Source organism: Electrophorus electricus, chromosome 6 (assembly GCF_041902795.1).
Source record: "Electrophorus electricus isolate QZ-2024a chromosome 6, ASM4190279v1, whole genome shotgun sequence".
Taxonomy (NCBI): Eukaryota; Metazoa; Chordata; class Actinopteri; order Gymnotiformes; family Gymnotidae; genus Electrophorus; species Electrophorus electricus.
In genome coordinates this window covers 16,600,329-16,627,500 of record NC_137502.1, presented here as the reverse complement: position 1 = coordinate 16,627,500, position 27,172 = coordinate 16,600,329, and the positions used below count along the sequence as shown (strand labels likewise).

Below are 27,172 nucleotides of genomic sequence, written 5' to 3'. Positions count from 1 at the left end.
ATCTTGGGCTCATAAACTATAGTGAACAGTGGTGGGTTTGTTGTTGTTGGATAATTTTGGATTTGTTGGTGTTTGTTGCATAATGTTCAGTTATTAGTGCTTGGGTAAAAAATCTTGGGCTCATAAACTATAGTGAACAGTGGTGGGTTTGTTGTTGTTGGATAATTTTGGATTTGTTGGTGTTTGTTGCATAATGTTCAGTTATTAGTGCTTGGGTAAAAAATCTTGGGTTCATAAACTATAGTGAACAGTGGTGGGTTTGTTGTTGTTGGATAATTTTGGATTTGTTGGTGTTTGTTGCATAATGTTCAGTTATTAGTGCTTGGGTAAAAAATCTTGGGCTCATAAACTATAGTGAACAGTGGTGGGTTTGTTGTTGTTGGATAATTTTGGATTTGTTGGTGTTTGTTGCATAATGTTCAGTTATTAGTGCTTGGGTAAAAAATCTTGGGCTCATAAACTATAGTGAACAGTGGTGGGTTTGTTGTTGTTGGATAATTTTGGATTTGTTGGTGTTTGTTGCATAATGTTCAGTTATTAGTGCTTGGGTAAAAAATCTTGGGCTCATAAACTATAGTGAACAGTGGTGGGTTTGTTGTTGTTGGATAATTTTGGATTTGTTGGTGTTTGTTGCATAATGTTCAGTTATTAGTGCTTGGGTAAAAAATCTTGGGCTCATAAACTATAGTGAACAGTGGTGGGTTTGTTGTTGTTGGATAATTTTGGATTTGTTGGTGTTTGTTGGATAATGTTCAGTTATTAGTGCTTGGGTAAAAAATCTTGGGTTCATAAACTATAGTGAACAGTGGTGGGTTTGTTGTTGTTGGATAATTTTGGATTTGTTGGTGTTTGTTGGATAATGTTCAGTTATTAGTGCTTGGGTAAAAAATCTTGGGCTCATAAACTATAGTGAACAGTGGTGGGTTTGTTGTTGTTGGATAATTTTGGATTTGTTGGTGTTTGTTGGATAATGTTCAGTTATTAGTGCTTGGGTAAAAAATCTTGGGCTCATAAACTATAGTGAACAGTGGTGGGTTTGTTGTTGTTGGATAATTTTGGATTTGTTGGTGTTTGTTGCATAATGTTCAGTTATTAGTGCTTGGGTAAAAAATCTTGGGTTCATAAACTATAGTGAACAGTGGTGGGTTTGTTGTTGTTGGATAATTTTGGATTTGTTGGTGTTTGTTGCATAATGTTCAGTTATTAGTGCTTGGGTAAAAAATCTTGGGCTCATAAACTATAGTGAACAGTGGTGGGTTTGTTGTTGTTGGATAATTTTGGATTTGTTGGTGTTTGTTGCATAATGTTCAGTTATTAGTGCTTGGGTAAAAAATCTTGGGCTCATAAACTATAGTGAACAGTGGTGGGTTTGTTGTTGTTGGATAATTTTGGATTTGTTGGTGTTTGTTGCATAATGTTCAGTTATTAGTGCTTGGGTAAAAAATCTTGGGCTCATAAACTATAGTGAACAGTGGTGGGTTTGTTGTTGTTGGATAATTTTGGATTTGTTGGTGTTTGTTGCATAATGTTCAGTTATTAGTGCTTGGGTAAAAAATCTTGGGCTCATAAACTATAGTGAACAGTGGTGGGTTTGTTGTTGTTGGATAATTTTGGATTTGTTGGTGTTTGTTGGATAATGTTCAGTTATTAGTGCTTGGGTAAAAAATCTTGGGTTCATAAACTATAGTGAACAGTGGTGGGTTTGTTGTTGTTGGATAATTTTGGATTTGTTGGTGTTTGTTGGATAATGTTCAGTTATTAGTGCTTGGGTAAAAAATCTTGGGCTCATAAACTTTAGTGAACAGTGGTGGGTTTGTTGTTGTTGGATAATTTTGGATTTGTTGGTGTTTGTTGCATAATGTTCAGTTATTAGTGCTTGGGTAAAAAATCTTGGGTTCATAAACTATAGTGAACAGTGGTGGGTTTGTTGTTGTTGGATAATTTTGGATTTGTTGGTGTTTGTTGCATAATGTTCAGTTATTAGTGCTTGGGTAAAAAATCTTGGGCTCATAAACTATAGTGAACAGTGGTGGGTTTGTTGTTGTTGGATAATTTTGGATTTGTTGGTGTTTGTTGCATAATGTTCAGTTATTAGTGCTTGGGTAAAAAATCTTGGGCTCATAAACTATAGTGAACAGTGGTGGGTTTGTTGTTGTTGGATAATTTTGGATTTGTTGGTGTTTGTTGCATAATGTTCAGTTATTAGTGCTTGGGTAAAAAATCTTGGGCTCATAAACTATAGTGAACAGTGGTGGGTTTGTTGTTGTTGGATAATTTTGGATTTGTTGGTGTTTGTTGCATAATGTTCAGTTATTAGTGCTTGGGTAAAAAATCTTGGGCTCATAAACTATAGTGAACAGTGGTGGGTTTGTTGTTGTTGGATAATTTTGGATTTGTTGGTGTTTGTTGGATAATGTTCAGTTATTAGTGCTTGGGTAAATCTTGGGTTCATAAACTATAGTGAACAGTGGTGGGTTTGTTGTTGTTGGATAATTTTGGATTTGTTGGTGTTTGTTGGATAATGTTCAGTTATTAGTGCTTGGGTAAAAAATCTTGGGCTCATAAACTATAGTGAACAGTGGTGGGTTTGTTGTTGTTGGATAATTTTGGATTTGTTGGTGTTTGTTGCATAATGTTCAGTTATTAGTGCTTGGGTAAAAAATCTTGGGCTCATAAACTATAGTGAACAGTGGTGGGTTTGTTGTTGTTGGATAATTTTGGATTTGTTGGTGTTTGTTGCATAATGTTCAGTTATTAGTGCTTGGGTAAAAAATCTTGGGCTCATAAACTATAGTGAACAGTGGTGGGTTTGTTGTTGTTGGATAATTTTGGATTTGTTGGTGTTTGTTGCATAATGTTCAGTTATTAGTGCTTGGGTAAAAAATCTTGGGCTCATAAACTATAGTGAACAGTGGTGGGTTTGTTGTTGTTGGATAATTTTGGATTTGTTGGTGTTTGTTGGATAATGTTCAGTTATTAGTGCTTGGGTAAAAAATCTTGGGTTCATAAACTATAGTGAACAGTGGTGGGTTTGTTGTTGTTGGATAATTTTGGATTTGTTGGTGTTTGTTGGATAATGTTCAGTTATTAGTGCTTGGGTAAAAAATCTTGGGCTCATAAACTATAGTGAACAGTGGTGGGTTTGTTGTTGTTGGATAATTTTGGATTTGTTGGTGTTTGTTGCATAATGTTCAGTTATTAGTGCTTGGGTAAAAAATCTTGGGTTCATAAACTATAGTGAACAGTGGTGGGTTTGTTGTTGTTGGATAATTTTGGATTTGTTGGTGTTTGTTGCATAATGTTCAGTTATTAGTGCTTGGGTAAAAAATCTTGGGCTCATAAACTATAGTGAACAGTGGTGGGTTTGTTGTTGTTGGATAATTTTGGATTTGTTGGTGTTTGTTGCATAATGTTCAGTTATTAGTGCTTGGGTAAAAAATCTTGGGCTCATAAACTATAGTGAACAGTGGTGGGTTTGTTGTTGTTGGATAATTTTGGATTTGTTGGTGTTTGTTGCATAATGTTCAGTTATTAGTGCTTGGGTAAAAAATCTTGGGCTCATAAACTATAGTGAACAGTGGTGGGTTTGTTGTTGTTGGATAATTTTGGATTTGTTGGTGTTTGTTGCATAATGTTCAGTTATTAGTGCTTGGGTAAAAAATCTTGGGCTCATAAACTATAGTGAACAGTGGTGGGTTTGTTGTTGTTGGATAATTTTGGATTTGTTGGTGTTTGTTGGATAATGTTCAGTTATTAGTGCTTGGGTAAATCTTGGGTTCATAAACTATAGTGAACAGTGGTGGGTTTGTTGTTGTTGGATAATTTTGGATTTGTTGGTGTTTGTTGGATAATGTTCAGTTATTAGTGCTTGGGTAAAAAATCTTGGGCTCATAAACTATAGTGAACAGTGGTGGGTTTGTTGTTGTTGGATAATTTTGGATTTGTTGGTGTTTGTTGCATAATGTTCAGTTATTAGTGCTTGGGTAAAAAATCTTGGGCTCATAAACTATAGTGAACAGTGGTGGGTTTGTTGTTGTTGGATAATTTTGGATTTGTTGGTGTTTGTTGGATAATGTTCAGTTATTAGTGCTTGGGTAAAAAATCTTGGGTTCATAAACTATAGTGAACAGTGGTGGGTTTGTTGTTGTTGGATAATTTTGGATTTGTTGGTGTTTGTTGCATAATGTTCAGTTATTAGTGCTTGGGTAAAAAATCTTGGGCTCATAAACTATAGTGAACAGTGGTGGGTTTGTTGTTGTTGGATAATTTTGGATTTGTTGGTGTTTGTTGGATAATGTTCAGTTATTAGTGCTTGGGTAAAAAATCTTGGGTTCATAAACTATAGTGAACAGTGGTGGGTTTGTTGTTGTTGGATAATTTTGGATTTGTTGGTGTTTGTTGGATAATGTTTTTTATAATGTTGAGGTTTTTGATATTTGATAGATTATATTTTTTGCTGTTTGTCTGAGAGCATGTAAATTGTATAGTGTAGACTTAAAGGATATTCTAGGCTTCGTATACTTAAATATACTTTATACGAAGTATAAGAAGAGATAGTTTGCATGATTAGTTTATGTTTATGAACATGCCCACAAATACACCAAAACAGGCTCTGGAGAAACAGAGCTGACTACTTTCATAGGCCAAATGGATTCCTACGTGATGTATACTGTACTACCTAAGGTACAGAAGCCACTAATTTAATATGAAGTGATTTTTTTTTTATTGGAAGTTTGAAGTGGTCTGGGATGTAACCAAGGTCACACACACACACACACACACACACACACACACACACACACACAAAACAGTAGCTTCCTGATCCCAACTAGGATGTGCCACTTGTGTGTTACTGGCAGGTTCCAGGTGGCTCAGATCCAGGAGAGTAAGCCAGTCTCCATATCAACGACCTCAACTGAGGGTCGCGACACAGACTTGGTTGAGCCTGCTGAGGGGATGTCCTTCCTAGGCATGGCCTCTCTCTCCAAAGCTCCATCACCTCATGCCGCAGACAGGACGTGAGTCATGTTGACTGCACAACAGGAACAACCGCGATTCTTTCACCACTATGAGCTATTCCCTCTCATATCCTGCATCCCAATCTGTTAGTTAATCCTTTCTCTCCACTTTTCTCCTCTTCCTCTCTCTTATATCTTTCCCATCTCCCTCTCTTCCCTTCCCTCCTTCTCTCCCTCTCTCTCAGTGGATGACTATTCCTCTGCTTCCCTTCCAACTGAAGCATGCTCGTCCTTTTTTCTCACCATTCTACTGCCCTTTGGTTTCCCACTCTCTGCTTCTCTTCTTTTGTCTTTGTGGTCTGCTGGAATGCCATGTATGTAACCTGTGGGGGATGGCGGGCCATTATGGGCCACACATCCTGTCCCAGATGAGATCCTTATTAAATCCACCTCTGCAGCAGCCCATTGGTGCTTCAGTGGCCGTGTTAGCTGCTTAGAGTAGTTTGTGTGAGTCTGACGGCTAATACTGGAACTGCATTGAACCGCTGTGGCAGTTGTGAGGTTACACACCTCTGTTTCGTGTCTGCTCAGTATCCACTTATCTCATTCTGCATGAGTTGCCTCTTTCTCTGGGGATGAGTAACGTGCTGAATCAGCCAGCCACTGCTGAATGGCTCTCTGTTGCCCTCTAGTGTCTGATGGGAATTACTGCATAGCAATAAACTGTTTTCCGTATTTTACATTAATATAGCTGACATCTATCAAACGTAATTCTGTGCTCTTTGTCTTGGATAAATAAGATTCATTTATTTATTAAGTAGTTGGTCCCAGTGATGATTACAATTTGGATTTTAATCAAAGAAAGATCAGGAGTCCAATAAGGGCTAATTTGGGAGCCCATTAGCCCGGTTATGCATTACCCAGTATGAATATAACTTTAAATGTCTGTTGCTTAGTCCAGAGTTTCCCATCTTCACTCATTTCTCACTTTTTAAAAAAAAATTCTTTTCTTCATATTAGATGATCGACCAAGCGGAGTAAGAAGAGTAACGTCCTCCAAGACCTTTTGAAGATGACATCATCAGCGGTCTATGCTGGAAGTCAGACACTGAAACAGGATAGTAGGAGTATTTACCCCCATGGGGAGTTAGCCTCGAATTCTGATCAACAAGGATTTGAGTTTTTTACAGAAGTAATTCAACTATTTTAATTTATTAAGCAAGCTCAGGCCTCACAAACAGTAAGACAGGAGTGAGTGAGTACTGCCTGCTTCTACTCTGAGCTTGTGTGCTTCCAGAAGACTCCACACGGGAAGGCAAGTCACCTGTGCATATATGGAGAATTTCTGAATAAATCTTTTGATAATACCTTAGTAATGTTGAACATAGCCATAGACAGCTCATACTAAGGCTAGACAGTGCTAGTTCACACTCTGACCCACAGCGACATCTTTTCATGTTTGCTTAGTTACATGGTTTCCTCTTCGGCTCTTCAGCTTCCAGCCTCAGACAGGGGCAGCACGTTTTCACGTTAAAGCAATTTTGTAAATAACTGTAAATATGTATAGTATGGTTTGTAAAAATAACGAACAAACAAACAAACAAAGCAAAAGAAGCAAGGAGGTGTTTTTTTCCGCTAAGATTAGTGCTCTGCCGTACAGACGTAGGCAGTGGGTTCACATCGCCCTTGTCTGTGCCGCAACCAAACTGGGGCTTGTTTCATGATTAGAAAATGTCGCAGTTATTTTTACTCTCATAGGTGTCCTTTTGGCCTTAATGGTATGCAGCAAGTTCTCTGGGCACGGGTTTGATTCCCAACCACTGCCATCAGCACTTTATATTAACCCCGGAACACTCGTCAGTTTCGCAAAGTTGTGTTGGAAACTACCTTTATCGAGTGTAAGTGTGTGAGTGGCTGCTTTTAAATCCTCAAACTTCTACAAGATGATTTATTTAATACTCTACCAAACACTCATGTTTTACATGCTTACTGGTGATCCAGTGAGGCAGATGTGTGCTTTGAGTCGCGGGGTCAGGGAGGAAGACTCTGTACATGCCTGTCTGTCGGAGTCGCACTAGGTTAGTGTTCACCCTGCTCTAACGCATGCAAAGTAACTCCCGGGACTTCGAAACTAGTTGCTGAGCTAAATTAGGTCTGGTTATTGATGGAAAACACTAAAACGTGCAGTGCTGTGACCCTCCAGGACAGCCCTGTTCTAGCCAGGGCTGTTCTATGGCCCTTGTGGTTTTTATTCCAAATGACTCACTCAATGATGTCATTCTCTGGCACTTATTTAGCTAAAGAATAAGGGCACATTTATGGCACGACAGAACACTTACATTATTTACGGTGTGTCATCAAAGCTACCTCCCACTTTGAGCAGGGTTAGTAGTCAAGCGCATGTTTAATATCTTTCATTCGGCATGCCACTGTAGGATGCCCCCGTGTGAGTTTACACCGAACTAACCCCTGCTTGAGCCAGTCACACTGACGGGGAGGGAGACACACGCGTTGGGAAACTTGGGGTGTTTCTAAAACACACGGGGCATGCAGGGGCGCTCCGCTCAGTCGTAGCCACAGAAATTCCTGTCGCTTTTCACCAGTTCCAGGTACGGTGAACGTTATATCATCAATGTTTGAAATAGGCTCGTGTGTATAATATGTGAAATACTGTTGTATTCCAACATCAAACAAATCATGACCTAATTATCTCAATCTTCCAGTTTTGTTTGATCCTGTTTCTTATTTTAATTTTGAAGACACGAGGTGGCAGCGAGTGCTACAAGTAGCACTGCTTTGTTATGCCATTGACATGCGCGTGTTACAAATGACATTTGATGGACTTGTTTTTCATTCAGCCTTTAAATATGTCAGTATTTTACTGTATTTATATACTTTGACATCTCTGGGTTCTGCATATTGTTAAAAATAAATTATTAATAACTAAACTGGTTGACAAGTAAGGAAAGGAATTGTTTAGTTTCTTTTATTTATTTATTTATTATTATTCATGTTAGCTCTTTGCGATATGTGCCTCTCAAATAAAGAGAACATTTACTGCAGTTATGTGTTACTGTTTTTAAAAAAAGTCTAACAAGGAGTGCTGAGCAGAACTACATAGACAGGTTACCCCGGCAGATGGATGTAACGTATCTGCTGGCCCGAGTGCCGAAGGGCGTGGAGCAGGACGCACAGACTCCCTCGATAATGTGAAACATTTATTAACACAACATACGAATAACAGTGGCACTCACACACAACATTACCAACAGACATCATGCAAACATAGCACTAAACATAGAACTAAACTCCGACTACAATAACGTGAAACAAAGACTACATACGTGTTTTGACATACAGTAGCAGACTAACAATAACCAACACAACACACACACTAACAGAGGTTTAAACAGACAATGAAACAAGATGTTAAACGCCATACAGGTGCGTGCAATCATGAAGGGTGTGGTTACACATGAGGTGAAACCCCCTGCACGCCGTACCACGTTACTTGTGGGGGGTGGGGGGGACCGTCCCGTGACAATGGAAGTGATGTGTTGAAGTACGTAAGAAAGAAGTGTATGCTTCATACGTGCATGCTTACTGGGCAAATAGATACTTAAAAGAGAAAAGCTGCTTAAAACTGAACAATGACCCATAAATGGAGCACATTTCATTTCAATTAAATTTAAATATATTTATTTATATAGCACTTTTTACAACAGGCATTGTCACAAATTAGATTTACAGATGTCTGAGTCCAAAGAAAACAGTGAGTGTGTCAAAGGTGACAGTGGCATGGAAGAAACCTTGAGACATCATGACTCGTAAAGGAGGCACAGCAAGAACAACATAAACAAAAAAAGACAAAAGGTCAAATCGTCCCTAAGATAGGAATGACTTAAGAACAAATAGTGATTAGGAATGAGAGACAAAGATTTCCTGATGACGTTAGACAGATTGGATATAGGGGTATAATAAGGGATTACAGTGGTCATCTGGAGGGAGCAGGAATAGGGATTAGTCCATGCTGGCTATGCGGGGTTAGGAGTAGGCGTGGTAGGATGGGGAATCCAGATAGAGTGTGTATAAGTCAGCAGGGGAGCCGGTGAAGGAGAATATAGCTGAGGGGTTCTGTTTTTAAGATTGACACGTACACACATTCAGGATTTAGAATGCATGCAGAAATGAGAATTGCAAAGTACCTTTACACAGTAGAGGTGCGTGCCCTTGGAAAATTACACATCCTGGTGTAAAAGTCAGAAACTATGGTCAGCTTTTACGTACATTTATGTGTAGTTTTTATGTACATGGGCAGGATAAAGTTCAACTTTATGATGATCACAAGAGATCGTTGAAACTAAAGCAGATAGCATTCCAAACAGTAGTAGAATTATTCAGCTAAATTGGAGACAAACTTCTCATAAACACATTGACTCTAGATTTTAATTTTTAACTCATTTGAATTCATTTGTTTCTATGTGTGTTGGTTTGTTTGTTTATCCCTTCCACTGGTAAGTAGTATTTAATATGATACTGAAAACCTCTGATATCAGGTACAATATCAGCAACACTGCTGAGGCTACTACAGCTTGCATTTCTGTTAAATAATTGATGAGCACTGGAGTCTTGTTGACCATTTCTGTCGAAGGGAAAACTGATATTCCTTGGTAGTATTATGGACCATTCAGACACACCCTTTTTTACAGCAGTTAGCCTTGCTTGGGTAATAACATGAGTAACTTCTCATTACTGTCCATTATTCTGGGATGTGTTCATAGAGTGCTGTCCTCACAGTGGAATTAGCGGGGTAGTCCGGAACAACTCATGTTGTCGATATATGTTGTCCAAATAGAGTCTACAGTCCATAATAAAATAAAACCTATCTTATAAAAGAAATCCATACGGTGTTCCAATAAAGTGGCCAGGGAGTGCAGGTGCAAGGTGGGTGTTTCTAATATAATATGTAATGAACATATATATATATATATATATTGAATGTTTTAGTTATGGCTTCATTAAAAAGTCTTGTGCTTCTAATTCAGAATTCAAATCCTATCTGATCTCTGTAGCATCCGTCTACTTATACTGGAGTTGAGTGATACATCCTCGCACCAGATGTTCTACTTTTCTTAGTTGTCTTGCTTAGGGAATGGAAACCCTGGCCAGCCAAGAGGTAGAGGATGGGGTCTATGCAGCTGTTGGCGCTGACCAGTGGCCTCATGACCTTGTAGGCCACACCGGTAGCCTCCAGCAAGCCACAGTTGTGGTGCCGGAAGCAGTAGTGCAGACCCCGGGTGACGTGGAAAGGCAGGAAGCCGAGCATGAAGGCCAGCATCACGAGGACCACGGTCCTCGCCGACTTCCGCTTGGAGCGCCGCAACGCCGAGCCGCCCACTCCGCCGCCTTGCAGCAGCACGCGCACCATCAGCCCGGTGCAAATGAGCACCACGGAGAAGGGGAGGGTCGAAGAACGCCACAGACACCACCGAGCTGTACCCCCAGAAGTTGTTGAACAGCTCCTTGGACGTGGTGTCGTGGCAGACGCGCTCGCTCCCGGAGTCAGCGGTGCGGGCAAAGTGGAAAACAGGCACCTGGAAGACCAGCACCATGGCCCACCACGGTCCACCACGGCCCGCACGGCCCACCACGGCCCGCACGGAGGGCACTGACCCAGTTCATGGAGTGCACCGGGTGGCGCACGCCCAGATAGCAGTGGAGGCTGACGCAGCTGAGGAACAGGATGCTACCGTAGAGGTGGGCGTAGAACAGGAAGCGGACGATTTTGCAGAGGGCCTCGTCCAAGTGCCAGTCGTTCTTGTCGGCGTAGTAGTAGATGAGGAAGGGAAGCGTGAGGATGTAGAGGGTGTCGCACATGATCAGGTTGATCATGAAGATGGTGCTGGCGTTCCAGCGCTTGATGCAGAACAGCATGGCGTACAAGGTGATGCCATTGAGCACCAGGCCGAGCAGGAGCACCACCCCGTAACCAGCCGGAAGAAGGATGTACTTGTAGTCTTCTTTAAACTGCCAGCGGTACTGGCCGCTGATGTTACCAACTCGGGAAACGTTTAGTGAAGCCATCTTGATTTGGAGAAACGTGACAAAGGCATGGAAGAGAAGTGAGGATCGTGTGCTGACTCAGTACTGCTGACAGGCACATTGTAATGGAGTGCTTGACTCTAGTCCTGAGGGACCAGCAGCACTGCAGTGCTGATTTAAAACATCTTAACCCATCAGAGATAACCTTCCAAGGGCACAAGAACCAGATACACACTAGACTCTACAGTGCTGTGGACCTCCAGGATGTCAGTTTAACTTTTTTGGAACTTTTTTTTGTTGGCTACTAGAGCCCAGCTGGAATCCACTTATATAGCAAAGGGCAAACACAAGTAAATGTACTTTTAAAAAGATCAAATATCCTTCTTGTGAATGTATGATTTAGTTTACTTGTACTGAAATGTGATTATTTACTGTACTAGCAGTGATGCTTCGAAGCAAGAAGCCACATTACTAAACTTCCAACCCAACAGGAAACAGAATTCCCAAGAAAGTCCTTTAGTACATGCCCTCAGTTTCTATCTGCAGGTGCACACTGGACTGGAGATTTTTGGGTGGTGGGCAACTCTCAGTCCAGCAGGGGCATTGACATGTGAAATCCCCAGCAACACTGCTGGGCCTGAAGAAGTGAACACCAACTGAACACCTACCATCACGCTACTACCATGCCCGTGTAATGCCGTGCTGAGAATGGTTGGTCACCCAAATAATATCAGAAATAGTCCTGTGGACAGTAACAGTCCTGTGGTCAGGCGCAGTCCTGTGGACAGAAATGGACGAGTCACCAACTGGGCTTGGCAATAGAAAAGTTACAATCTGTAATTATATATAAAATTCAGAAATGATCAGTAAGTGTAGGCACAAGATCAGTGATTTTATATGTTGATATTAATAAGTGTAGATATTGTAATACACTTCCCATTACATACAATATACAATATACAGTTATAAATGCCCCTTCCATCCACACATCAAGGCAGAATGTTTCTGCAATATTTTTTAAAAATTCAAAATCTTTCAAGCCAGAGTGAATGTTTCAAAATAAAACATATGTACTGTATAGCATAAAACATATGTACTGTATAATATAAAACATGTACTGTATAATATAAAACATATGTACTGTATAGCATAAAACATGTATAAGATAAAACATGTACTGTATAATATAAAGCATATGTACTGTATAAGATAAAACATGTACTGTATAATATAAAGCATATGTACTGTATAAGATAAAACATGTACTGTATAATATAAAGCGTATGTACTGTATAAGATAAAACATGTACTGTATAATATAAAGCGTATGTATTGTATAAGATAAAACATGTACTGCATAATATAAAGCATATGTACTGTATAAGATAAAACATGTACTGTATAATATAAAGCGTATGTACTGTATAAGATAAAACATGTACTGTATAATATAAAGCGTATGTATTGTATAAGATAAAACATATGTACTGTATAGCATAAAACATATGTACTGTATAATATAAAACATGTACTGTATAAGATAAAACATATGTACTGTATAGCATAAAACATATGTACTGTATAAGATAAAACATGTACTGTATAATATAAAACATGTACTGTATAAGATAAAACATGTACTGTATAATATAAAGCGTATGTACTGTATAAGATAAAATATGTACTGTATAATATAAAGCATATGTACTGTATAAGATAAAACATGTACTGTATAATATAAAGCGTATGTACTGTATAAGATAAAACGTACTGTATAATATAAAGCGTATGTACTGTATAAGATAAAACATGTACTGTATAATATAAAGCGTATGTACTGTATAAAATAAAACATGTACTGTATAATATAAAACATATGTACTGTATAAGATAAAACATGTACTGTATAATATAAAGCGTATGTACTGTATAAGATAAAACATGTACTGTATAATATAAAGCGTATGTACTGTATAAGATAAAATATGTACTGTATAATATAAAGCATATGTACTGTATAAGATAAAACATGTACTGTATAATTTAAAGCGTATGTACTGTATAAGATAAAACGTACTGTATAATATAAAGCGTATGTACTGTATAAGATAAAACATGTACTGTATAATATAAAACATATGTACTGTATAAGATAAAACATGTACTGTATAAGATAAAACATGTACTGTATAATATAAAGCATATGTACTGTATAGCATAAAACATGTATAAGATAAAACATGTACTGTATAAGATAAAACATGTACTGTATAATATAAAACATATGTACTGTATAAGATAAAACATGTACTGTATAATATAAAACATATGTACTGTATAAGATAAAACATGTACTGTATAAGATAAAGCATATGTACTGTATAGCATAAAACATGTATAAGATAAAACATGTACTGTATAATATAAAACATGTACTGTATAAGATAAAACATGTACTGTATAATATAAAGCATATGTACTGTATAAGATAAAACATGTACTGTATAATTTAAAGCGTATGTACTGTTTAAGATAAAACATGTACTGTATAATATAAAGCGTATGTACTGTATAAGATAAAACATGTACTGTATAATTTAAAGCGTATGTACTGTATAAGATAAAACATGTACTGTATAATATAAAGCGTATGTACTGTATAAGATAAAACATGTACTGTATAATTTAAAGCGTATGTACTGTATAAGATAAAACATGTACTGTATAATATAAAGCGTATGTACTGTATAAGATAAAACATGTACTGTATAATTTAAAGCGTATGTACTGTATAAGATAAAACATGTACTGTATAATATAAAGCATATGTACTGTATAAGATAAAACATGTACTGTATAATATAAAGCGTATGTACTGTATAAGATAAAACATGTACTGTATAATTTAAAGCGTATGTACTGTATAAGATAAAACATGTACTGTATAATATAAAGCGTATGTACTGTATAAGATAAAACGTACTGTATAATATAAAGCGTATGTACTGTATAAGATAAAACATGTACTGTATAATATAAAGCATATGTACTGTATAAGATAAAACATGTACTGTATAAGATAAAACATGTACTGTATAATATAAAGCGTATGTACTGTATAAGATAAAACATGTACTGTATAATATAAAGCATATGTACTGTATAAGATAAAACATGTACTGTATAATATAAAGCGTATGTACTGTATAAGATAAAACATGTACTGTATAATATAAAGCGTATGTACTGTATAAGATAAAACATGTACTGTATAATATAAAGCGTATGTACTGTATAAGATAAAACATGTACTGATCTGCCTCACATTTCCCCCTCTACTACTTTCCTCTCTCCTTATGCCATACTTCATATACCAGTGAAGAATGAAAACAGGAGACTAGCTCTGAGGGAAAAGATGTGTCAAATTAAATCACTGCCTCTTTTCCCCTTCATTTAAAAAATAATCTTTTTTTGGTGCTCCTCTGATTTCCTTTTTGTTGCCATTATGTTTCCAAGTGAGTTTCATTAATCAGGGTTATGAGCTTCTAACCCATTTATCTAATGGTTCTACCAGCACACCATCACACCACTGCAGAATGGAGTGTAGCTGTCATAGCGTAGCAGCCTGTCTTTACCCGACCTAGACGGTTACCCCTCATCTCACCTCACACCACCCTTTAAGTCTTTCTTCTTGTGTCTACTGTATCTTAATAACATATAAACATTGCAATGTGTGTTGCGTCTCAGTTCGACACGTTGCTCACGGCTCTTCAGTTCATAAGACCTGTTTTTACTTCAACTATCTGGCTTTTGTAACTGCTCAGTTGGTGCAAAGTTGGTTTTGCATTTACCTTTACGATTTCAGCATTTAGAAGAACCTCTTATCCAGAGCAACTTACAAAGGTGATTTGTCATCTGCTCATAGAACGTATCCTAACCAGTATAGTAGGTCAGAGTTCAAAACATTCAACCATTTCACTGCGAGTTATACTGTGTATGACTATGTATGTGACAAATAAACCAAACTTGAAAATATTTGAAATAGAATACTGCTGAAATACAGGAATCATTGCTGATACCTAGAAGTGCTACATAAGCATAAGCTCTATATCTATATAAGCAAAACAAGCATTTTATATATATATATATATATATATATATATATATATATATATATATATATGCAATAACAAACAATACCAATTAATACGTGCTCAATTAAGTCCAATAATTACTCAAGAGATAATTGGTTATAGTTGGTTATTTAAATATTCCGCAAATAGAAGAGTCTTCAGTCTGCATTTGAAGACTGCAAGGGAATCTGCTGTTCGGACAGCCAGTGGAAGTTCATTCCACCATCTGGGAGCCAGGACACAAAAACAGTCTTGAGACTGTTAGAGACTATCTACCATGAGACTTGAAGCATGAAGTTTTATGGCACTTGTAATGAAATTAGATCCTGTATCAGCAAAAGACTTGAGTTCTATGTCTGCCTAGGTTTTAAGTGCAAACTGCATAAATATAAAGGTAAAGGTAAATATAATTTGCAGACCTTCATTTGAATAACAATTATAAGATTTTCTGACAAGGTCATTGCAGAAGTCATATTTGCTACCTGAATTAAAACACAAATATCAGATTAGCTTGGTACTCACAGTTGCAACTGATGGACTTAATCACCCTGGAAGAAGGATCTCTCTCTCTCTCTCTCTCTCTCTCTCTCTCTCTCTCTCTCTCTCTCTCTCTCTCTCTCTCTCTCACTTTCACTCTACATCACTATTTCTCTGCCTTGCATACTTGTGTGGAACTGCCAAGCTTCTGCCTGCAGCCGTTTCTGCACCACCCATTACTCCAGAGGTTCTTCCTGCTCAGTCGGACATGCCCCAGCGTGTGCTACACACACGCAGCACCGTGTGCAGCCGGAGAACCGACTGCTCAGTCACACACTCAGGGGCTTGGTTCACATGCCCCTCAGCCATGCATATCCTAACAGGCCAAAGTGGTCATCCGGGCCGGTCTTTTGATTTTGAATTGAACAACCACTTCAACCATTATGTCTTGAGGGTGGTCATTGGCCAGCTAAGCTCAAAACCTCCACAATGCTGGACTGAGGTGCATGAAATGACGCATGCAGCAATTTTGTGTGTGTGTGTGGAAAACCTGGATGGTTTCAGGTTTCTCTGCAGTCTGAAGAGCTATGCCAACCTGCTAAGAATGATTGGTTGTGGTGACTGCATAGTGTTGGAGTGCCTCCCACCACAGCAATAGAGTTTTGAGTTCTTTTTAAGACATTGAAAAAACGCTGGCGATCCACAGGGTTTAATATCTCTTTAAATTCAGGCTAGAATTCTAGCATAGCATGTCCCAGAATTGATACAGAAACATAAATTATGAAGCAACAGCATTTCGAATCAATTCAGTTCAAGTGTATCTACATAAAAAGTAGATTTAACACAACAGCAAATCGAACTGGCATATTTTACCGTTTACGTGATTAACTGAATAGTGCTACTGCATTTTCTCCTCATTTGTATATGACGTTAACGATTCATAATAGAACAAACACACAGAGAGAGAGAGAACACCTGAACCTGTCCGATGGTGAATTTCCCATATGAACCCAATGTGGCTTGCATTAATTTCTTTTCTCTAACAGTTAGCTAATTGATAACACGTATCAATTTAGCTAATTGACAAATGTAAAAGGCGGGGTTTTGGTCTGTGAAGTGAGCATGGTGGTAAACTTTGCAACTGCAGTAGTAGTAGTAGAAGTACACGAGGAAGGAGACTACTGAAACAGCTGATTTTGTCCACCCCTGAAAATATTTGTTTCCTCTAAAGCTGGCTTTACTTCATTTATTCAATAATAATTTGAGCATTAATGTGGTCATTCTAGTCAATATATTGAAACATATTATTTTACTAATAACAGAATCACTAGATATTACATGGGGTACAAAGGACATTTCATGAAACGAAACAAATTATTTTTAATTAAAATGAAAAGAAAAAAGTGTACTACAAATATTTTAAACCATAATGCTGGTACTTATTGTATTGTTCAATGCCAATAAACGCGACAAACACAGTCGTAACTTCTTTCGTGAACTTTTCCCTACAAGCCTGTGGGGGCAGTGCTATGATCTGGGGTTGCTGCAGTTGGTCAGGTCTAGGTTCAGCAACATTATGTGCCAAAAGAATGAGGTGAGCTGACTACCTAAATATACTGAATGAGCAGGTTATTCCATCAATGGATTTTTTCTTCCCTGATGGCATGGGCATATTCCAAGATGACAATGCCAGGATGCATCAGGCTCAAATTGTGAAAGAGTGGTTCAGGGAGCATGAGACATCATTTTCACACATGGATTGTCCACCACAGAGCCCAGACCTGAACCCCATTGAGAATCTTTGGGATGTACTGGAGAAGACTTTAGGCAGTGGTCCAAATCTCCCATCATCAATACAAGATCTTGGGGGAAAATTAATGCAACTCTGGACAGAAATAAATGTTGTGACATTGCAGAAGCTTGTGGAAACAACACCACAGCAAATGCATGCCGTAATCAAAGCTAAAGGCGGTCCAATAAAATATTAGAATGTGTGACCCTTTTTTTGGCCAGGCATTATATAATAGTGTTTAAAATTAATCGAACTTAATGTGAACACTAGTCTATCTTTAAAACCTTTATTACAACAGCCATGCAGGATAACATAGTAAAATGTTTAATGATATAGATGAAAATAACGGACCTAATCCATTTATTAATACATCTTAAGTGGAGAACAAACATTTATAAATTAACAGGCCCTTGTAACAGCCTGTGCCAGCCCCTCGGCGGGCATTGAGAGGATCGATATGCCTGGGCTAATATGTTCGCATTTTTGGGTTCTAGTCAGTAGGACCCTCTAGCCTCTCTCATGGAGTTGCATTGTGGATAATTCTCTGAACCTGTATTGTCTATTAGTGCAAGGTGCAACCATTCCTTTGTGGTTCTTCTGTCAGAACCTCTACACACACACACACACAAAAAGAGAGAAAAGTTTATCACATAGCAGAAGACAAGCCGAAGATCTCCAGAATATCTCAAAACTGTTATTTTTAATTTGAGCCCTGTCTTGAGTGTTATTTGATAGTTGCTAGATTTGTGCATGCAAATGAGTTAGTCTCACTTGTGTGCTAAAAGTGGAAATAATGTGAAAGACTATGTGAATAATGTTTTGCATCTGTGCTTCTGCTTTAGGGCTGAAGGCTATTCTGGCTGCAGGGAATATGATATATATGATATACAATCTATATTCTGTAGGCCATACTTTAAAGAAGTTATTATATAATGTATGTTCTTTCACTCACACTTACAGTTTGTCTGTCTCTCTCTCTGACTCACTCACACACACACACACACACACACACACACACACACACACACACACACACACACACACAGAGGAACGTTCATTCGTTGGCATTCACAGCTTCCCGCTGAAGTGAACAGTACGTTTGATGAAAGATTCACATTACAGCTTGTAAATCAGTCAGTTTGTTATAATCAACAGGAACTATGTCTATTGTAAATAACTAACTATCCCAAATGTTTAAAAAGGATCTAAAAACAAGTTGATCGAAAACAAAATGCGAGACGTTAACCTCTATTTGAGGCACAATGCTATTATCCTGAAAGCGTTATAAACTGGATAATAAACTTTCCCATAAAATAAGTTTATTAGTGTGGTCACTAATAAAGTGATTTGTTTTTTTTTGTTTTTTTTCGAAAACGAATTACCCGCTGAATATAACTTGGGAGGAGTAGGATAACTATTCGGTATAGGATCGTAGGCTACTCTAGTAATGGACAGTTCCAGCAGCTCGAGTAAGCTATTGTGGCTTGCAGAAACGATGAGAAATGGAATGCAGCCCTCATTTTTTTTCGGTGTTTGAATAGGAAGAAAAGATTGCCTGCCGGGGAGCAGTCTAGATCTGTTTTAGTGTTTGTCTTGGAACAAAGAGCTTGTAACTTGTAAAGGCAGTGTAAGATCTATAGCTCTGCTATCGATCGACGTGCCGCTGCGACAGTAGCTGTCTATCGACGTGCTCTCGCTCGGCTGCGGTTCCTTGTTGCTGTGCAGGTCCAGAGTCGCGGGCGCGTGGTGCACAAAAAAAAAAAGAAAAGAAATTAAAAAAAAAAAAAACGGTTCGACAAAACTCATGCGCGAGGATCCACGGCGAGGCGCCACAGCCTTGTCTACGCGCCCTGCGACGCCGAAGACATTTCCTCCGAGTGTCGCTATTGTGCCTCGTATTTACGGGAAACCCCACTGCTTTTCTGAAGACTTTTCCTCTATTATTTTCTGCCCGCCTGTCTGCGCTCCGCAGTATTTGCTCAGGGTTTGCGAGAGCGGAGCTGCTTTGTCATGGCCGCCTGAGTCCCGTATCTGGGGTCGCGCTCGTCTGTCCTTTCCCTCCTTTTCCCGAGGTCGAGAGCTGCCCGTTGCAGTCGGATTTCGCAGTTTCTTAGGACCTTATTCTTTTTGGAATTATTCATGTCAGTGTTCAAACATGCAGCCGCCGCCGAGAAAGGTAAGAATGCCCCTTCTCCGGATATTATAAGAAACGAACTTACTGGGTTTTTTTTTGTTTTGTTTTAATCTTCTAACGTGAAGTAAAGTTTGTTTGTATCGTACTGACGAAGTTGTAACGAAGTCGCTTAAACGCGTGTAGTTTCTGTCGGCCAAAAACGTTACTTTTGCGATTTCAACTCCCCTTGTAAGTTGTAATCATAGACTTTTCGCATAATGATGGGCCATCGTTACGCTGATGGACTTCACTTTGTCAGCACCCCCCTGGAAGGCATCTGCTCGGCGTGTTTTGGAGGTATTTCTAAAGGAATGTCTCCAGCTAACCGTTAAGGCGAATCAGCATGCGTCGCCATATAAAGTGAAGCTACGGCTGCTGAACCGAACCGTAAGTTCAGGCTGTGTTGCCTGATGTCCCCGAGATGGTTTCTTGTCCTCTGTGCATTGCGTGTCCTGTGCTTTTGACCTGTGGCTTTTTACATTGTACCCAGTTACCTACTGCTAGACTAGCGAGGTGTTCTGATTTCATCGCATTCCTCTTTTAAATCGTTTTGTCAAACGGCTTAAAGATTTGCACGTTTAAAAAGATTTGTTCTGACACTAAGTACAACAAATTAAGGTGAGCATTTCGACTGGTATCTCACCGATTCTAGCCATGGTGAATGACGGTAATGGTGTTGGATTCATTTAAGAGTAATGCAGGCTTCTGAGTCTGAGAAATAAAGGCTAATGATTCACGTGCTGACTCTTCATCTGTTTTGTTTTGTTTTTTGTTGTTTTCCAAGAACAATGGACACCCAGAATATACTGATGGCACCTCGAATAAAGTAATGGCTACTGTCGTTACCTATAATAAACTGATGGCTAATGTAGTCACCCAGAATAAACTGATGATTTAAGATAGTGGACGTCTGACCTTTTGCCGCTGCTTTGTCTAGTGCAAAAATTCTACGCTCGCTACCTTATCTTGAAATGAAAGGGAAGCTGTTAGATTTGACCAAATACATTGACCATTATTTTATTTCGTAAAATACATGGCAAATGCCATTGGCCGGGAAACGGTGCGTAAGTCGATAAGCCAAGGCCAAGGTTTACGGATGGTATATCGGATTTGACTCAGTTTAAATCATACTGGCCGGGTGGGTTTACTCCTATGCTTGCTGCCCTCTCGTGTGACAGCGGCAGATCATGCGGTTTATGTACTGCTAAGATGAACACTACCATCCCTTTCAGTGGCGAATGGTGTGATCGTGTTTATTGCAAACCGGCCGCCGGCGTCGGTTCATTTGGGCATTTATATAGAGACGGAAACGTGGATTGATCTGTCCCCTACTACACGACACCGTAAACGTTCTACAGATGCGCGCCATATCAGTCTCCAGCATTTTTTATTTTATTTTTTGCAAAGCACGAAGACCGTCCAAAGGGATCCGGTATCTTACGAGCTGGCATGTAGTCTCTCCTGTGCACCGCTTCCTGCGACCTGCCTGCGCCTTCTGTTCAAGCGTGTAGGCTTCGGCTGTACTTGACGCTCTTTGCTTTATCTAACCTTTAGGGGATGGTTGCAGAACCAATTAAGCGACGCCGCTCTACCGGCAAGCCGAGCGGTTCCGTTGTAATTAACAGCGGCTCCCAAGGTATGAGCAGGCCTGCTGTGGCACGCCAGTGCGTTCCCACCGGGTCCTGCGCAGCGTTAAGTGGGGCCACGGAACACATCATCACCCACGCTGGCTCCATACATCACGGTGCTTACTTGGCGCCCAGAAAAGCATCGTCAGCAGGGACTGGTGTAACCGGCGATGCTGGTGAGGTATGGAGCTGGTTATTGGCACTGACCTCACGATTCGATTCACAAGGGAGGCTATGCGATTATTGGTAGTTGCGATAATCAAATGCGAATGACAACAGCAACATTAACAGGGACCGGCTGAGCCCTAGTGGTGTCGACGGGATTTACATACGTCTGTATAAATGACGCATACAAGTCCGTTTTAGTTTGTCCATAAGGCAGCATCCTGTCAAGGTTGACTTAAATTGTTCTCCGGGAAAGGACCGGAAAATTCATTAAATTCCACCTCCACCTGCGCCACCTTTCAGATGCACCTGCGTCCTTCAAGAACCTTCACACTGAGCTGTAATGACAGCAGATCAGACTACCCAGGGTGGCTATGTGGAGGCAGGGTTGTAGTCAGTGCAAATTTGTAACTGTCATGGAGGTTTAAGGTTGTTTTTTTTTGTTGGATTGTTTACATTTTTATATAATTTTAACATCTGTTTCCTACCACCTAGATCCCCTCTGGAGTTTGACATGTTGTACTCAGAATTGAATGTCAACTAAGTTCTGGAGCTGGGAGAACGTCAGTGGTGCTTGTGTGTTTGACACTAACAGCTTCATCTCCACCCTGCCAACATGGGCGTTGGTTCTGGATGTGGGGTTAGGGCTTGCAGTTTGCTTCGGTGTGTTGTATCCCGCGGGTAGAGAACAGAAACACTGCACGTGCTTTAATTGCATTCCAATAAAGCAGGCTTGGCGTCATGGTTTTCAACTTCAAAGAGAGGGCAGAGTATCCAGGGGCGGACATGTTGCATATCTCATACGTGCAGTATGGTGCTTATTGGTGTTTGTTTGTTTTGTTGTTGTTGTTGTTGTTGTTGTGTGTGTTTGAAAATTCCGGGAGGGAGGGAAGAGAGAGAGAGAGAACGAACATGTCAACTGTGAGTATGAATACACGCTCCTCTTTCTCTGATGCTAATGAAGCCCTCTCCTTCCTTCTTTTCATGTGTGTGTGCATAGGTAAAAGTCACGCAGGAGCTGAAGACCACGCACACAGAGCAGCTCACAAGACTACACCTTAAGCACCAAACCGAATGTGATTTACTGGAAGACATGAGGTAAACCCTTAAGCAGCCACCCTCACCCCTCCCCACACACACTCTCTGTCTGTCTCTCTCTCTCTCTCTCTCTCTCTCTCTCTCTCTCTCTCTCTCTCTCTGTCTACCTTAAACACTTTCACAATAGCTCATGAGGCAAGCTCTTCAGTACATGCGCACACACACATGCACACACTCTCACCATTGCTCATGAGAGGAAGGCTGGACTGGAAGTGAGCAGCAGGACTGGGAGGCTATGGGGAAGGGAGAGGCGAGACGGTGAATTCCCATTATTTGGAAGAATACCCAGATTATAGGACTGGGATATGGCGAAAGCATTTCCTCTGCGTTTCCGGCTCGGGCCTCGGATGTTCCCACATCCGAGAGTCCAAGCTGGAAGTTTTTCCTTATCCCTCATTTAATCCTCCTCCATGTCGTTTTGTTACCCCCGCCCCCACCCCAACTCCCCCTATGAGGAAACAAGGCATGTTCCAGGAAATGGAACGGAGAGTCTGCAGAGGCTGGAGACAGCACGTGCGTGTGTGCACACAAGTGTTTCTGGGAGACGTAGTTGACTTTCACACCCACGCAAGGGACTTATGGATCGAAATTGCTGTGCAATCAGAATATACTCTGCATGTATAAGTGTGTGTGTGTGTGTGTGTGTGTGTGTGTGTGTGTGTGTGTGTGTGTGTGTGTGTGTGTGTGTGTGTGTGTGTGTGTGGTTTCACACTGACTGCATCAAGGAGCTGGAAGGATTATTCAATTTTTCTGTGAGGCTGAAACCTCTCTCTCTCTCTCTCTCTCTCTCTCTGGTGTTTTGGTCCAATGTGGTTCCAGCTCTTGTTTAGGGCTCCCACCCTGATAGTACGCACCTCCTGCAGAGAGTCCCCCTCTCCTCTCAGCACCTCCTTACCACGGTCATCCACAGTGCTGCGCTTCTCTCATTAACCCCTCATCACTCCCTCACTCTCATTACATTACAGCTGAACGCAAGCTGCATGAGCTCTCTCCCACTTACTAGTCACGTTTCCTCAACATTATAGCAACTGCTTACGAACGCTCGCTAATTCCTGCCATCCTAACAGCTGTTTCACAATCCGTAATGTCGACCTTTGTAGGAGGACACATCTCGTGCGCCTCCAGAGGACTAAACTGTGATCATCGCCAAGGCCACCCCAATGATGTCATGGGGGCTGTTGGTTTCAGGAATTGTCTTGGTAACAGTCCACAGCTTATAGCACCATTATAACGCAGCACTTGGCTGATGGCGCATGCCGCTACTGTTATGGCTCACAGCAAGGGACCGTCATGAGGGTCATCGTAACTGTGTGAACATCCCCCACAAGCGAAGTTCTGGGGGATGAGAGAGCGTGATTGAGTGAGCAAGAGAGAGAGGGGTGGGGAGAGAGAGAGAGAGAGAGACACTCAGACGGACAGAGAGAGACACGGACAGATAGACAGAGTGAGAGAGAATACTGATAAGAAAGCAGAAGAGGCAGGCTAATTCTGCTAGTCAGCTAAATATCCCCAGTCTTGCCTAATATGCAATTTTTATTCTTTTTTATTCATAATAAATAAATAAATGAATGAACAAATAAACCACGGCAGCTAGCGCCACGGCTACATGAGAGTGAGAGCTAGCTGGCACGTAATCCATGGAGATGCTGGTTCCTCAAGAGTTCTGGAGGTCCTCAGCACTCTATGGTTCAGTGTTCCACACCCTATCCCGCTGAACCAGCCCCTCAGTCGCCTGCACCTGTTGAGTAAGGGTGCATAGGAGGAGAGGAATCGGTCAGCTGTGCACTTCAGGGCCTCTCTGGGATTCGAACTCGAGACTTTTAAAAGGCACGAGTCAGTCTAGGGCTGCTTTCCTGGGTGTCCGTCTTCTAAAGATCTTTATTGTTCTGCTCTGGGGGGGGGGGGGGGTCCTCATGCCCTTATGTCTCGCATCAGACTCATTGCTGGGAGTACAGAGCCTCATCAATGTCGGATGCTTTCTATCTGCTGCTCTCTCTTTCACATACACTCTCTCGTTCCCTTTTTCTCTGTCTCTCGCTCACACACACGCACGCACGCACACACACGTGATCTTGTTGCCTAAATTGATCTCTTGGCAGGGAGGCAGGGTCGGCATTGATCTAATCCCATGTTCTCTGATTTGATCCTCCTCTATACCTCATTGGCCTGCTGCTGCTGCTGATGTCATCTCTTCGAGACTACATGTGGCCAAAGCTGTTATTATTCCCACCCTTTAGCACTCTCTCTCCCACCCACACACACAGTAATAGACACGCTTGCCCACACACACACACACACACACAGCCACATCCTCCTTACAAGTTTATTTTCTCATATGTTTGTTTCCTGTGTGTGTGTGTGTGTGTGTGCGCTTCATTGAGTGCGTGCTACCATTTGCTCTTGTGTTCTGTGTTAACTGTTGATGGGCAGCTCAGTGAACTCAAGGTCTGAAGTTCAGACTCTTGCTCAGATAAACTGATACTGCTGGCGGTACGAGGCAAGAAGGAGTACAAGGCATTGTGGGAAATAGTTTTGTGCTCCACTGAGGCCTCTGTGCCTTCAGTAAGTTGAAAGAGAGTTTTGTTATTGCAGAAACTGGAGGACAGTGTTTTCTTTTTTCCCGCTTCTCTACAAAGTGAAGAAGAAAGTGTTGTTTTAAAGGACCGTCTTTGTGTTGTTTATGTGAGAGAATAATTATTTCCAGCCAATGCGTTTTAGTGGAATCTGGTGTGAATTACTGACTTGCACTTCATGGCATGTGTGCACATTGTCTACACGTATGTGTGTGTCACTGTTTGAATGTGTGTACGCATGAGCCTCTGTTCGTTGGCCCTGTGTGCCACAAGGCTTAAGCATCCACTTGACCTTTGTTTGTCTGGGGTCAGCCCGGGTCATTCTGTGCCACCTGACCTTAACTGTGTGGCCAAACGTTCAGGAATGGGGTCTGATAGGCCTTACTGATAGAATAGCCAACACACTCTCCTTTTTTAGTGCAAATCTCTGGTATAACCATTACAAGGCTACATTTGGCCTCTGATCATTTTTGGTGGTCTGCAGGATTTCATAAATAAATGTAAAAAAATGCTCTTGGGTATTGCAGGGCTGTTGAAAAAATATATTGGGTTTCTCTAGTCCTAAAAAAATTCCATTGCAAAACTCCAGCTTTGAGACATTCTGTGTAGGAAAATGTCCATATTCATGCCGGCAATATAAATCAAAAGATCGATGGATACAAGATTTCTCATGTGGATTGTCCTCCAGGCAGCCAGTTGTATCCAAAATTCTAACATTGGTCAGGTTGTAAAGCACTTGTGCTGAACCTGAGGTTCTTCAGTACACACGTACACACACTTGTTTTTTGGTACACGTGTATATACATACCCAATGAGCTCTACACCTTGCACTGCTACACACGGAGACGGAGAGAGGCACAGACCCAGGCTAGTGTGTGTGTGTGTGTGTGTGTGTGTGTGGGAGCTGTATGACTAAGGTATCTAGACCCTCTGAAAGGAGTCCAGCATTAGTGAGTGGAAAGCTCTTCACCGGCAGTGGAGGCTGGCGACTTGGATCAGTAAGGCAGCAGGAGAGCAGCTTCTGTTCACGTCAACATGAAGACACACGCCCTCTGTCTTTCTGCCAGCCTTTCTATACAGCGGCACCACACGCGCACACACACAGAGTTCAGATGCTCAACCAGTTTCTGAACAACAAATTCTTGAACATAAGTACAGTGTGACTTGGTGACATCACTACAGTGAGCTCGCCTCCTGACTCTGCTTTTATATAAAACAAATATATATAGAGAAAAATCATATCAGGACACACACACACACACACACTTGCTGCTTGTTGCTTTCATACCCAGTCACTAATTGGAGAAGTGCCTATGGTGAAAATCAAGTCCTCGACCTGGGTCACCCCAGATTCTGCCAGCATCCTGTTCCAGGTGAAATTAGATCACCATCACTGGCCCCCAGAGCCCTGCTGCTTCGTTTACCCTCTCTCCATCTCTCCATCTGGACGTGTCTCTCTCTCTCTCTCTCTCTCTCTCTCTCTCTCTGTGTGTCACGCTCTCTCATTGTGTGTGTGTGTGTTGTGAAGAAGCCCCTCCTGTCTCCACCCCTTCCCACATGGCCCTGCGGGGGGTGGAGGTGTAGGAGAGCACTGTATGCCTCTGCAGCGGCACGTAGGCCAACTCTGTGTAGCGCTATGACAGCACCACCTGAGGGCCATGATGCCTCAGTTTAATTCAGGTTTATTCACTGATCTCTTATATTTATTTACACACACACACCTCAAGGCACTGATTGCATCATTATATTCAAAAGTGGGCACACAAGTACAGACATATAGTATTATGGCATCATTCTCACCCGTACGAACATTGGAATGTTTTATGTAAGGGAACATCTGTTTAGTGAAGTTTATAGACATTTTATAGACGTACAGCACTTGCAGACCTTCTGTGTTATTTGGAGTGATTATTATTTGGGCATCTCATTGTATTGCTTCCTAGATTTAGAGTTTGATTAAATTGGGCTTGAATTAGGCTGTGTTCACATTACTGCTGTTGGAATGTGTGTGCTTACATTCTGGTGATTGTCATGCAAATGGCGCAATTTATAGTGTGTGGGTGCGCGTGTGTTTGCGTGCATGCATTGATCAGGCTGGACGGGAGAAAAAAAAGCTAACGATGATGGCTTTCC

The 27,172-nt window shown here is 40.7% G+C and overlaps 3 protein-coding genes across 10 annotated transcripts in view; 2 read left to right on the top strand and 1 right to left on the bottom strand.

The window, feature by feature from the left end:
• The window catches only part of relt (RELT TNF receptor), a 27,984-nt gene extending 19,953 nt beyond the window's left edge, over nucleotides 1-8,031 (top strand). For 5 of the 6 annotated variants that reach the window (XM_035524895.2, XM_035524892.2, XM_081716054.1 and 2 more), the window contains 2 exons: nucleotides 4,860-5,018; nucleotides 5,979-8,031. In XM_035524895.2, coding sequence (XP_035380788.1) covers nucleotides 4,860-5,018; nucleotides 5,979-5,982 — 163 coding nt within the window. In that variant the 3' untranslated portion in view covers nucleotides 5,983-8,031. The remainder of the gene's footprint in view (nucleotides 1-4,859; nucleotides 5,019-5,978) is intronic. The other variant, XM_035524894.2, reaches the window with a different exon arrangement.
• A 2,010-nt stretch (nucleotides 8,032-10,041) lies between these two features.
• p2ry2.1 (purinergic receptor P2Y2, tandem duplicate 1) lies at nucleotides 10,042-11,042 on the bottom strand. The gene is given in 3 exon segments (XM_027009374.3): nucleotides 10,042-10,425; nucleotides 10,427-10,577; nucleotides 10,579-11,042. Coding segments are annotated over 3 exon segments (999 nt in total).
• An 8,177-nt stretch (nucleotides 11,043-19,219) lies between these two features.
• Nucleotides 19,220-27,172, top strand: part of fchsd2 (FCH and double SH3 domains 2) — a 48,581-nt gene continuing 40,628 nt past the window's right edge. For 2 of the 3 annotated variants that reach the window (XR_014124138.1, XM_081715833.1), the window contains exons 1-2: nucleotides 19,220-19,578; nucleotides 22,369-22,466. Coding sequence is in view for 2 of the 3 variants with exons in the window: in XM_081715833.1 (XP_081571959.1) it covers nucleotides 19,558-19,578; nucleotides 22,369-22,466 (119 nt within the window). In the remaining variant the exon portion in view is untranslated. The remainder of the gene's footprint in view (nucleotides 19,579-22,368; nucleotides 22,467-27,172) is intronic. The other variant, XM_027009344.3, reaches the window with a different exon arrangement.